This window comes from Lonchura striata, chromosome 6 (genome assembly GCF_050655825.1).
Source record: "Lonchura striata isolate lonStrDom1 chromosome 6, ASM5065582v1, whole genome shotgun sequence".
NCBI classification, from domain to species: Eukaryota; Metazoa; Chordata; class Aves; order Passeriformes; family Estrildidae; genus Lonchura; species Lonchura striata.
The window spans coordinates 24,732,661-24,744,755 of record NC_140708.1 but is presented as its reverse complement, the minus strand read 5'-3'; the positions used below and the strand labels follow the sequence as shown (position 1 = coordinate 24,744,755).

Below are 12,095 nucleotides of genomic sequence, written 5' to 3'. Positions count from 1 at the left end.
AGATTTCCAGATTTTCTGGCACTACCACAGTACAAATACTGGCAGAAAATTGAGCACCTTCTAAACTTGGTAACTAAGTAAACACAGGTCTTTTTTTCTCTTACCGTTTTTGATGTTGGGTATAACAAGTTGAGTAAGTGAATTTCTGTTTCCGATGCCTTCTTTCTTTTGGTTGATAGTTGTGATGAAATTGCTGAAAGTGGAAAACTGATTTTTGGCTCCTTCCTCCAACCCCTGTAATTAAGATGACAGTATGGGCTAAAGGGCTAATACATTACCGCTAGAGTAATCTTCCTAGTGAGGTTATTACACAGAATTCTTAAATACCTTTTAAATCAGACTGGTAATAACTGAATAAAACATAAATAATGATTCTTCAAGTTTGTTTCAAATTAATTCAGGAGAGGTACCATAAAATTCCTTTCAATTACATAAAAAAATTCAAGTATTAATTTGCAGGATATGAAGATATGCTTGGATTTCTGTGAGGAAAACACAATACAATTAGGATGCTGTCAATAACATTCTAACTTTCTGTATCCTAGTGTCTACTTTTATACTCAGCTCAGTTTAAACAGAAGAAAGTGTCACATATTCCTTTTTCCAAATAGCCCTAATATATTCAAGTAGCTTAGACAAATTTCCCCAGACTTGAAATGTGGGGCCAAAAATTCTAACTTGTAAAAACAGTTCAATACTGACTACCTGGGTAAAACTCCCTAATGATTCAAAATGGTCAGCATGTGCTGCCACTGAAGAAAGACTGACCAACAAAACTTGGTTAACAAAGTGATAAAAGACTCCATGCTTGAGCACCTGTACATGCTGTCACCAAGGAGCCTGCACAAGTCTCTGTTAGGAAGTGTTGATCACTAATGTGTTCTAACAACAAGCAGAAGTGAAATCATGCTTCAGACTTCCTAAGGATTGTGCCAATTAGTCTGTTGGCTAATCAGCACTGGGTGCTATTAGATATAGTTATTTACTACAGAATCTGCAAAGCATAGGCGAGGTTAAGAGGCTTGCCCGAGATGACAGAAGTCTCATGATTAATATTTTAATTTTCATCTCCATTCCAAGTCATCAATTGATATCAGAAGAAGGTAAATCAGCTCAAAAAAATATACACACACTTCCCACACATCACGATTTTCAACCTCACAGTAACCTAAAGACTCATTTTCCTGATACCTGGCATTCGTGCTCTCAGAAAAATGTTTCCATACAAATCAAAACTTTAATTCTGCAAATGAGAATATATGTTCTCATGTAATATCCTGTCAAATTTTTTGAATCAGTACATTTCCCTTTTCCCTTAACAGAAATACATTTAAACTAAGACATGCAGAGTTCTAAGAAAAGCACTTCACTTTCATCACAACATCCTGAAAAAACACCAGAAGAGTAATAACACAGCCCATAAACCCACCACACCACAGTGTATACAAGCTGGTGCACTGCCAGAAATTTTAACCAACTGTGGCTATACAGCTATTTTTTCATGGCTCATAACTCACTAAGCTGTAAATTTGAACAATCATCAGGACTTCTTGCTTTAAAAAAATCAAATTTCAATTTATAAAATTTGTATTTTTACCAATTTTCAATTTCTAGTTCCAAATTCCATATACGCAAGAAACATTCCAAAATAAAATGCAATTACCAGTGTAATTTTCAGATTAACATTTCTTTTTAGTTTATAACCTTTGAAATATCATTACGATGATTCTTAAAAGTCATCTAGCACATGACTGGAGAAAAATAGACCCTGAACAAACATTAGTGACTGAAAAAGAACTTTTAGAAACTCCATCTAAGGTTAATCGGCTCTGTCACAAAATGTGTGCTCTGGGCAGAAAAGCTGTGAAGCACAGATTAGTCTAACTACAATTAATAGGGAATAGATATAATTGAAAAAAGGAGTATTTATTAAATAAATTATTGTGACAGCCTTTTTGACTGACTTAGCGTTCTAGGTTTTACTCCAGCCATGTGACTGAAATACTACAGGTGAACAGTTTCTTAAAAACTTTCTCCTTACTGCCACCTCCCTCAGCAGTGATCATAAAGAACAAAAACTGCATCCCCTCTTTAACTCCATCATCCTATTTCAAGTACAGTTCCAACAATATTAGACAAACATATGGACAAAGACTTTATTGGGAGGGCCTGGAGGGAAACTTCATGTTCATTAATGAGAAATTCTGACAACCCCTGGGGGAGCAATCTAGGGCAAGTGCACAGCACAATGTCATATTTTAAAAATTTGTAGGTGGTCACTGAGCTTTTAGAACCTAAGACTCTCTACAAGCACACTGCCACCAGGAAACTGAACATCCACCATCCCCCTCCCACCCACCAAAAGGAATGAATATGCTTTGAGGGAGTAAAGGATCAAAGTAATCTTTAGTCCTGTTTTAAGATCATATTAATAACCCACAACTCTGCTGGCTTCTCAGTGGAAGTTTTCCAAAGCACTAAGCCCTCCATAGGACTGGAGAGTTACTGGCATTATACTTATAAAACTGTATTTTTCATTATTGAAGTTAAATGAAATGGTGAAAACAAGTCAAAATGTTTGCAATGAGCACATACAGACTGCTTTCTGGGAAGGGACAAGAGATTATCTAGAAGAGCTTCTGGAAAATCCTGTGTTAGCCCAAACATTGCTTACTCAAGACCCTTATGTATATGGCAAGCAAAGACTAGCGAGGACAAAAAGATTTTCTTCCCTGTGCAAGAAGACATGGAGGACACTCAGATTTCCAAAAGACATCTGACAGTGCAACAGGTTGCACTAGAAGCAGGATTTTCCCTTCCATTCATAGCTTCAAAGGTGTAACTTTGGACTGTTTTTCCTTTCCAGAAGTCTCTAATTATTCCTATTTATTAGGGAGCAAATTACTTAGCTTTCCACAAATTTATTTCCAGAATCTGAATGCTGATACCCAAACTATCACCTCTTCGGGGATAGTTTATGACATTTTCCCACAAAACTCCCTCTCTATCTCCACTCCCTTGTAACATGCTCCTGAACCCCACGTTAGGCTCTTGGTAAATTCAAACCCTGCCCTGCACCTGACTCACAACCACACCCAGCCAGGTCTGAGCTCCTCTGGGGCAGGTCCACTTAGACAGCTCCTGCCTGTGGGCAACACTTCAGAGGTACACGATGGATGCCCAGCTACAAAGAAGTTCTGATTCTTTTAAGGTACCTGGAATTCTACATGGCCATCCAGGGGCACACATTTTTCATTCACTGAGCTAAGCCTGACACATTTTAGGCCAGCACTTGTATCTTTATTCCAAGGGACTGGCTTTTACCATTCCAAGTCTAAGGTGGAGATAGATTTTCAAAGGTAAAAAAAAATCCTGGGCACTCATCCATTACAGACTTCTCCCACCAAATTGATATTTAAATCACAAGAATAAACATATTCTTGCACATTCTGACAAAGCTGAAAGTCTTTCAGAAGATTGGAACGTTTAGGCAAAACACAAAATTGGCAGGATTGCTCCAAGGAGTTTGCATACAATTCCTTAGTTTAACATCACAATTATTTCCTGACAGGCATAAATATTATATGGGCAATCTTTTAAATTCAAATTATGAATTTAAATAAATGATAAGTTAAATGGTAACTTCTAATAAGTCTGATGCCTATCAGAACTGCTGAACTAAAACCTCCTAAGTGCATTACTACAGGATTAGTGACATTTTTATTCTGTTGTTGGACTGAAGAAACTTACCACAAGTTCTATTGTTAAGCTATGTAAGATATCCAACTCATGTCAGGAAAATTTTATGTTCTATAATATCGTATGGTCAGCAGAAAGAAAAGCACAACCCTGGTATAATTTAAAAACCTGAAAAAAAGGTTTCTGAAAGGAAGTTATTCTGGCAAATATCCTTTTCCCAATTTTTTTTTCTCTGCATTAATTCATTAATCATTTAGAAAAAACGGAAAAGATTTTTAAACAAAAAGTCAAAACCACAGAAGTATTTCCCAGCTACTTCTCTTGCCATTAAGTGTATTAGAGCTGAAACCCTCCACCCCCGAGAACCCTTAATGAACATTCACAAGGCTGCAAGCCCTCAGTCATGACTAACCCGACAGAGCAGACCGTTGTAAAATGTTAACTATAAGTGGATGGAGAATTTATAGCTTCATTATGTCATTGCTTACAGATGCACTTGTTATTTATAAGAAACTTGAATGAAAGCCTCCCAGCGGAAAGGAACATGAAAGAAAATGAAGACGACGATTCCCCCCTTCCCTTTCTCCTCCCAAACAAAGCGGCAAACACACCAAGCGAACGCGGAGTGGCACAGCCGGGCCCGCGGGCAGCCGACGGGACTTACCCCGACAGCCGCGGCGGACGCCGACGGGGTGGGCGGCAATTTCTCTCCCTCCTTTTCTTTTTCCTTTTCTTTTTCCTTCTCCCCTTCTTCCTCTTCTTCCTCCTCCTCGCCGCCCTCCTGGGCTGACGGGGCCGCGGCGCTGCCCTGGCTCAGCTCCGCTCCGGGCGGATGCCCCTCGCCGGGGCCGGGGGGCAGCTCGGCGGCGGCCGGCGGGCTCTGCAGCGACATGGTCCCGCTGCCGGCAGCCTCTCAGCGCCGTCGGCACCCGCGCCCTCCTCTCCGCCTCCCTCCGCCTGCCCCCGCGGGCACCCTCAGCTCCGCCGCTCCGCTCGGCCGCCGCGGCACTGCAGCAGCCGCGCTGCTCCCGGGCGCCCAGACACCCCCGCACGGCGGGGCGGAGCGCAGCGCGGCGCAGCCCGGCCGCCCCCGCCGCGGCCCCGGCGGGCAGGGGGAGCGCGGGACGCGGCGCGGCGGAGGCGCCGCCGGAGCCGCTGCCCGGGAGCGCCGCCGGAGCCGCGCCGCCTACAGCCCGCGGGCAGCGGCGGGGGCCGCCGCCGCCATGCTGCCGGGGGCGGCTCGTGGAAACGCGCCCGGCGGCCGGGGCGCGGCGCGGGGGGAGCGGGGACACGGCGGCGGAAACTCCGCGGCGCAGGAACCGGCGCGGGGCTGCGGCCGGCCCCGGCGCAGCCGCCCTGGCAAGGGGCGCCGGGCCGGGTGTGGGGCGCTGGCGGGATCCGGGAGTGGCGACGAGGAAATAGATGAGTAATAAACAAATACAAACATAAATATTATATATAAAAATATTACATATAAAATATGTATAAATATATACAGCTAGACGAAGGCCCTCGGGGCGGATACCGCTAGGCACGGCCGCGCCTCTGTCACGCCGGGTGGTGCCGGGTGCTGCTCGGCTGGCACAGACCGTGCCCGCAGGGGCACCCCTCACACCGCCCCGGGGCCGTGCCCGCAGAGCTCTCACACCGCCCCGGGGCCGTGCCCGCAGGGGCGCCTCTCACACCGCCCCGGGGCCGTGCCGGCATTGCTCTCACACCGCCCCGGGGCCGTGCCCGCAGAGCTCTCACACCGCCCCGGGGCCGTGCCCGCAGGGGCGCCCCTCACACCGCCCCGGGGCCGTGCCCGCAGGGGCGCCCCTCACACCGCCCCGGGGCCGTGTCCGCAGGGGCGCCCCTCACACCGCCCCGGGGCCGTGCCGGCATTGCTCTCACACCGCCCCGGGGCCGTGTCCGCAGAGCTCACACACCGCCCCGGGGCCGTGCCCGCAGGGGCACCCCTCACACCGCCCCGGGGCCGTGTCCGCAGAGCTCTCACACCGCCCCGGGGCCGTGCCCGCAGAGCTCTCACACCGCCCCGGGGCCGTGCCCGCAGGGGCGCCTCTCACACCGCTCCGGGGCCGTGCCGGCATTGCTCTCACACCGCCCCGGGGCCGTGCCCGCAGGGGCACCCCTCACACCGCGCTGTCGCCCCACGGCACGTTCCTCGCCGCTTCAGGTCACGCTCCAACGAGAAAATACAGAAATCGTCGAATCATTAAAGTAGAAAAAACCCTTCAAGGTGATCGAGTCCAACCTTCGACCAAATAACACCGTGCCCACTATACCATATATGTGGAGTCAAAGCCTTATTGCGAAGGACTGCACCGTATCGTGAGGAATGAACGTGTAACAAATGTGTGAGCCTGGTCCGGTCTCTGATGGCAAAGCCAGAGCGGTGCCAAGGCTGTGCAGCGGTGGGTCCTGGCCCTCCTTTGGGTATGTCGTGGGCAGTACCCGCAGCCAGAGCCTCAGAGTGGCTCCCTGGCTGTGCTGAGCTTTGCTTAAGTATGTGAAGAAATACCATCTTCAGAAGAGGTGCTGTGTTGAACTGGTTGCAAGACAAAATCTAGACCAGATGTCACACATACTGGCTTCGTACTGACCTGCTGCTTGGCTTGGTATGTGAACCTGCAGGAGCCCTGCTGAGTGAGAGGGGCACAATGTTGTGTACTCTAACCTACATCCAATTTAAGCTCTTCAAACCACTAGCTGCCAGATGAAACAAGCTGCCTTCAGACCACTCTAATTTTGTGTCCGAAGAAGAGTTTTTCTCCCAGCTTCAGGAACAGAGTGTGAATAGCATTACAGACCATGTGAAACAAATTTTCAAAATTGTTTTTCAGGTGGAGAAAAACCACATGATGGTTTTTCTGAGTATTGGCACTACACAAGTAGCTCCTGCAGGAGCCGTGGGAAATATTTCTGTAAGAGTCATAAAAGCAATGGCACAATAGGTACTGCAGTGTTAATCTAACACACTGAAAAAGGCTTTTCCTTTTTGAAAGAACTGGCAGACCTGGAGTTTTTTAAGGTTTCATTAAGAAATGGCTTTGTTTCCTTACCTCATTAAATATGAGATCTGGTTTTCCAAGAAGTTCACTCTCCTTGCTGTGTTTACTTCCCAGTGGCTTTCAGCAGTTTGTATGAATAACCGGCCTGCTGCACTTAAAACAAAGCCCCCCAAACATTCACTCATCTTTTTCCTTTCCATGCCAAGAAACAACATAATGATAGTAATTTCATCAGCTTCAGTACAAGCAGCTTTACACCCAGTGGCAGTCCCCAGCTAGAAATAATTGGCACAACTGTTTTGTGGAGCTGTGCCAGCTTGAAACATGGAAGGATTTGCTCCATTGAGCGTACAAAGAGGGACAAAATAAAGAAAAAAATATATTTAGAAAGGCAAGTATAGAAGAAAATTAGTATTTTTTCAGTTCCATTGAGCTATAAAGCCCTGACTTTTGACAGTGTCAAAACCACAGAAATAATTTTCTACCAAGATTATCTCACAAAAAAGCTAATGTAACATCAAAGACATCAACTTCTATTGTCCATGCTCTCCTGTGCTATTTGAAGCTGAAGTGCTTTATTGAACTAAACTAATTCAAGTGAATATTTTGACTCATGACAATTGTGAAAATAGGCACAAAAAATTCTTCCTATTTTTGTAAGAGACCAAAATGACCATATACTGAGCAAGCAAACACATTTTCTTACTTTTAACTAATGTAGCATACATCTGGTGCCCAGGTTGAAACTAAAAGTATTTCAATATCATCCATAGACCCACAAGGGAGTCAAAGATATAACCACAGCTGGGAAAGACGTATTGGCTTTCAGTTGTCTAGCATGGATGGATGCTAGCTGGGAGCAGCAGTGCTGCATGTAATGAGGTGATGCATGTAGACCCTGCAGTAATTTGTTGTCAAAGTGATGAATTGGGGTAGTGGGCAATGGAATAGTAAGAAAACAGGATAAAGACATTCTAGCAGTAAGATTTGTGGGATATCCCACATACACAATTTTCAAAACTAAACAGAAGTATGCAACTGCCATTCTACAGGCTTCATGAATTTGTTGGCCAGATGGCCTGGGAGCCTTGACAAAGGACCAAACACATTCAATGCCTGTATTTCTAAGGACACTTCCCTTGTCTCTTGTAAGCTGCTTAAAAATCTTAAATCACATGCTGCCAGCTACTTTACTGAATTTTTTGGTGAAAGGGGCCAAGTTAAAGTTCAGCTGAGAACTGCTGCTCATGCCCAAGTACACGTTGGCTGTGTCTGCAGTTCTTTCTGTTCCCAGAGGAGTCTGAGTCTCACTCGACCCCATGCTGGCACACCATGCTGCTGGCTCAGATAAACATATGCACACTGCAGTATCACCCCTAAATAACTGTGGGGGGACACAAGCAGCATGTGACCCCGGACAGGTTTTCTTGTACTTAGGGAAGAACAGTCCTGCCTCAGCAGGATGTTGACCTTCTAAACTGGAATAAGACCTTCTTGACACCTTATTTTAAAATACTTCACAAATATTCTGTTCTATCCAATGAGTTTGATTTGTCAGGAAGGGGGAAAAGTCACTGACACATTTCTGTGCAATGATGTGGCCAGGCACAGACTGCCACTAGGAATGACAGATGGAACCAGACCAAATGCTAACATTTGTTCACAAATGATTAGTAAATGCTTACAAGTAATAGATACACTCACAGAGACTGGCATTTAGGAGTGAAACACAAATATAAAAAATAAAAAGGGATAAATTCCCTAAATTGCCTAGTATTGTCATGACAAATACTGATTGGATCTCACTTTTTTCTCTGCAGTCAGAAGTCAAATTCAGCAATTGCCCCTGGTTTAAGTCAGTAACATTAGAGGATAGGTTTGGGCTGTTATGGGATATTCCCTGATCCTCAAATAGCTTACTAGTGTTTGCCATCAAATGGTGTCAAACATCTCTGTGCAAACTGGTATTTCAGGAATCGAAATGACATGTGTCCTTCAGAAAAGGTAGGCTGAATTTTCCCATTCAGTTGCTGATGTACTCCCATCACACATCTGTACTGTGTCTCTCTTCTGCAGTAGTACTGTTTCCTTTTCTTCATGCCTTTTGAAGGTCTCGTACACTACCCAGTACAAAATATTTGGGCTATTTAAGAGATGTGTCCTTTGTGAGATGGACCCTGAGTGGGCACGAGGGGAAGCACAGGATGGCTGAAACATCAAAAGAGGAAGCAAAGGCTGAAGACAACCCATTTCCTGTCTATGGGAATAGGAGAGAAATAAATGGCTGGGAGTTTTCCAACACAACAGGTTTTCAGCAAAACATTCTGTTTCAACAGAAAGATCTGATTCATTGACATGGAAATGTTTTACAAAGAAGCATCTTTCTCAGTGACCCGTTAGCAGAACTCAGGCAAGATGCCACTGAAATCCACCTGTTACTCTGTCGACTCAGTTAGAGAGCTCACCACACTTGCCATGTGAATCACCAAATGAGAGATGCTGTAGCTTCTGGACTCCCTGGCCTGCTAACTCCCAAGCTGTGATGCCCTCCTGTCCTGCCTGCCCACATCATCCTTTAGGGGAGATGGAAGTGTGGGTCTGCTCACAAGTCATGACTGCTCTGAGACTGCACAACCTCAGAGCTTGTAAGGGATTACCCCAGTTTTGTCCAATCTCCCCTTTTTGAAGCCACTTGTTTCTCTTGAAGTTGGACTAAGGTATAAATTTGAAGAATTTTGTTCAAGAGAGTCCAAATTATTGTGAATCTATCTGCTATTCCTAATAAGCTAGTCCATTTATATTTGTTATTCTTGCTGCAAATTTGAAAATATGTCAACCTTGAGCTTGGCTTACTGTTTTAGTCTCTGTATCATATGCCTTCATTTGCAAGAGAGAAGAGCTCCTTTTATTCCAGAAGCACATGTGCAAGGTGTACTCAAACCCTCCTAAGCTAAGTCCATGTTATTTCCCCTATGACTAACATTAGATGAATCTATTGCTCTCGCTTACCCTTTGGCTATCCTTCAGTACTTGAAAAGTCTCATTTAAGAAATAAAATTATAAACATTTATAAAAAAATGGTGCAAATAACTTGGATAATCATATGAAGCACTTACATGCAGGTTGGGTTGTCTTGGCAGACAATCATATCTCTTGGGCAAATGGTAAACGTTTGATTGAAGGTATATCACTAGCTAGGATGCATCCAGCTTGGGCATTCCTAGTACAGAGAAGGAAGAGGTAATCACAAGTTCTGTCTTATTGGCATCATTACATTTGCACTTTGAGTTCCTTGTCATCACTGACTGGTGAAGTATAACAGCTGTTCCAGCCAAATTAAAAAGGCTTATGAACTGTGGTGCCTAAGCCATATATTATCTTCTAGGTAAGTGATTAACTCGCTTTTGTCTGCCTGAGTAAGGTGAATATTATATTACCTCTTGCCATGGAACAGGGCTTTTGGGTTGAAAGAAATCATTAGCCTCCCTTTTAGAAATGCAATGGCTTTTTCAGAGGGAACTTATCTGTGATAATGCAGTTTATGCAAACATTGGAAGAAAGATATAGCAAGAGACAAATTCACCAAGTGAAGAGCATTCACTTAGTGACCTCTCAACTTTACTAAGATTTCAATTTCTTCTCTCCAGAAAACTGGTGTTGGTTATTCAATCTAAATTTAAGTTAATTTCATTTGTACAGAATGCCACAGTAGCATGGTCTTCTCCAAGGTATAGCAAGGGACAGCTGTTAAGGCTGGGTGATACTCCACTACTTTCGTCACGTCTGATTTGGAATTTATTTTTAAATGAGATAGAGGCAGATAATAGGCACAGAATTTTATCCAATTTCTATTCAAACTGGAAATAAGAAACAAATATGCCATGCTAAAGAAGGTTCAAATGAGGTAGCAGGAGTAATGTTTAATTCAGAAAGTAGCTTCTGTACTTTTGTCATGTAACCTATAAAATTGCAAACCACTGTTAGAATTAACATTTGTTTAGCATGGCTTTACAAACCTCCTCTTACTTACTGGTTAACAAACGAGTCATATTTCTTTAAAAAGACAGCGTTCTTGAACCGGAGTGACATCGAGAGACAGTTTCGGTAACTGCAGCGCGCTCCCCCTTGCCCGGGCAGCCGGAGCAGCGGCGGTGCCGGCAGCGGCGGTAGCCGGGGCTGCAGCTCCCTCCAGCGCCGGCTCGGCGGCTTTCCCAGCGCGGGGCCTCGCTGCAGCGTCGCGCTCGGGCTTCCCGCTGCTGGGAAATCACTTGCTAGCTCACAGACGTGTCTGACGGGGTGGAAGTACCTACATTTCGAACTTTAAAGGTAATAAATATGGGATAAGATCATGTATACAGTGATGTGCGTCAGTATCCTTGGAACTGTTAGGGCAAATGGCATAGGCAGTATTAACCACATAGGTTGGTTTGGGCAGGATTGAGAGCTGCATGCTTGCAGACTGTCAAGACTTCCACATTTTTAATGCAGCCTGTGGTATTTCCTTTGTAGTGTCTAAATGGGATGGGTACAGAGCCTGCTTCTTCCAGTATCTTGGTTAGCTAACTCTAATTGCCTTTCCTATTAATGGCTAACTTCTACAAATAGGAGGGATGTCTGAATTTGTTGAGGTCTTGAGTCTCCCAAGGAAGAAAGGCCTCTGGCACACATGAGCTGATGGTAGCTAGAATCAGAGGGCTGGGGAAGATGCTGATCTATCACTGAATGGTGCAGCCCTTGCTGATGAATCTGCAACCTTCCTGCCACACTTCTCAGGCTGGTCTGTAAGATAAATCACCTCTGCTTTTCATCTGTGGCTACAGCCTTAGGGGAATTCAAAGTAGAGGTCCAACCTCTACAAGTCTTAGGGGTGCTGTTCCTGCAGCAGAGCAAGTCCTGAGGACATCTGTCCCAAAATCTGGTTCCTCATGTGCAGCAGGATTCTGGTTTGGATGCAGCGGCAGAATTGCAGCACAGGCACTGTTGTGTCCCAGCTCAGGAGCTGGCCAAGCAGAGCCTGTGGGTGCTGTGCCAGCATGGCTTTCCTAAGCTCAGCCTTCCCTCTTCCAGAGCTGCTTCACTTTCCCATCTTCCCTGCTCAGGGCAAGTTGCTTGAGAAAGCCAGTTTTCTTTTCTAGAAGTGTGAGAGGGCTCTCTCCCCTGTCTTCTGTAAACACCATCAGTTTCATACCCAATTCTTTCACCTTCCCAAGATTTTCTTAACATTCCCCCACTGCTATTAGTTGCAAATTTCCTGTTAGGCACTGCTATAGACCCAGTGGCTGCTTTCCAGCAATTTGCCTGGAGTAGAGAGTAGAGACAAGGAACGCCCTGCAGTGCTATGCCACGGCCACAGACCAAAATCACAGAAGGGAGAGAAAAACTCCC

General features: G+C 45.1%; 1 protein-coding gene across 1 annotated transcript in view; it reads right to left on the bottom strand.

Annotated features, from left to right (window-relative positions):
• HECTD2 (HECT domain E3 ubiquitin protein ligase 2) overlaps window positions 1-4,753 on the bottom strand; it is a 33,175-nt gene extending 28,422 nt beyond the window's left edge. The window contains exons 1-2 of the mRNA XM_021539523.3: window positions 4,364-4,753; window positions 105-234 (exon numbers count right to left, since the gene is read on the bottom strand). Of these exons, the coding sequence (XP_021395198.3) occupies window positions 105-234; window positions 4,364-4,591 (358 nt within the window). The 5' untranslated portion in view covers window positions 4,592-4,753. The remainder of the gene's footprint in view (window positions 1-104; window positions 235-4,363) is intronic.
• Between the last annotated feature and the right edge of the window lie 7,342 nt (window positions 4,754-12,095).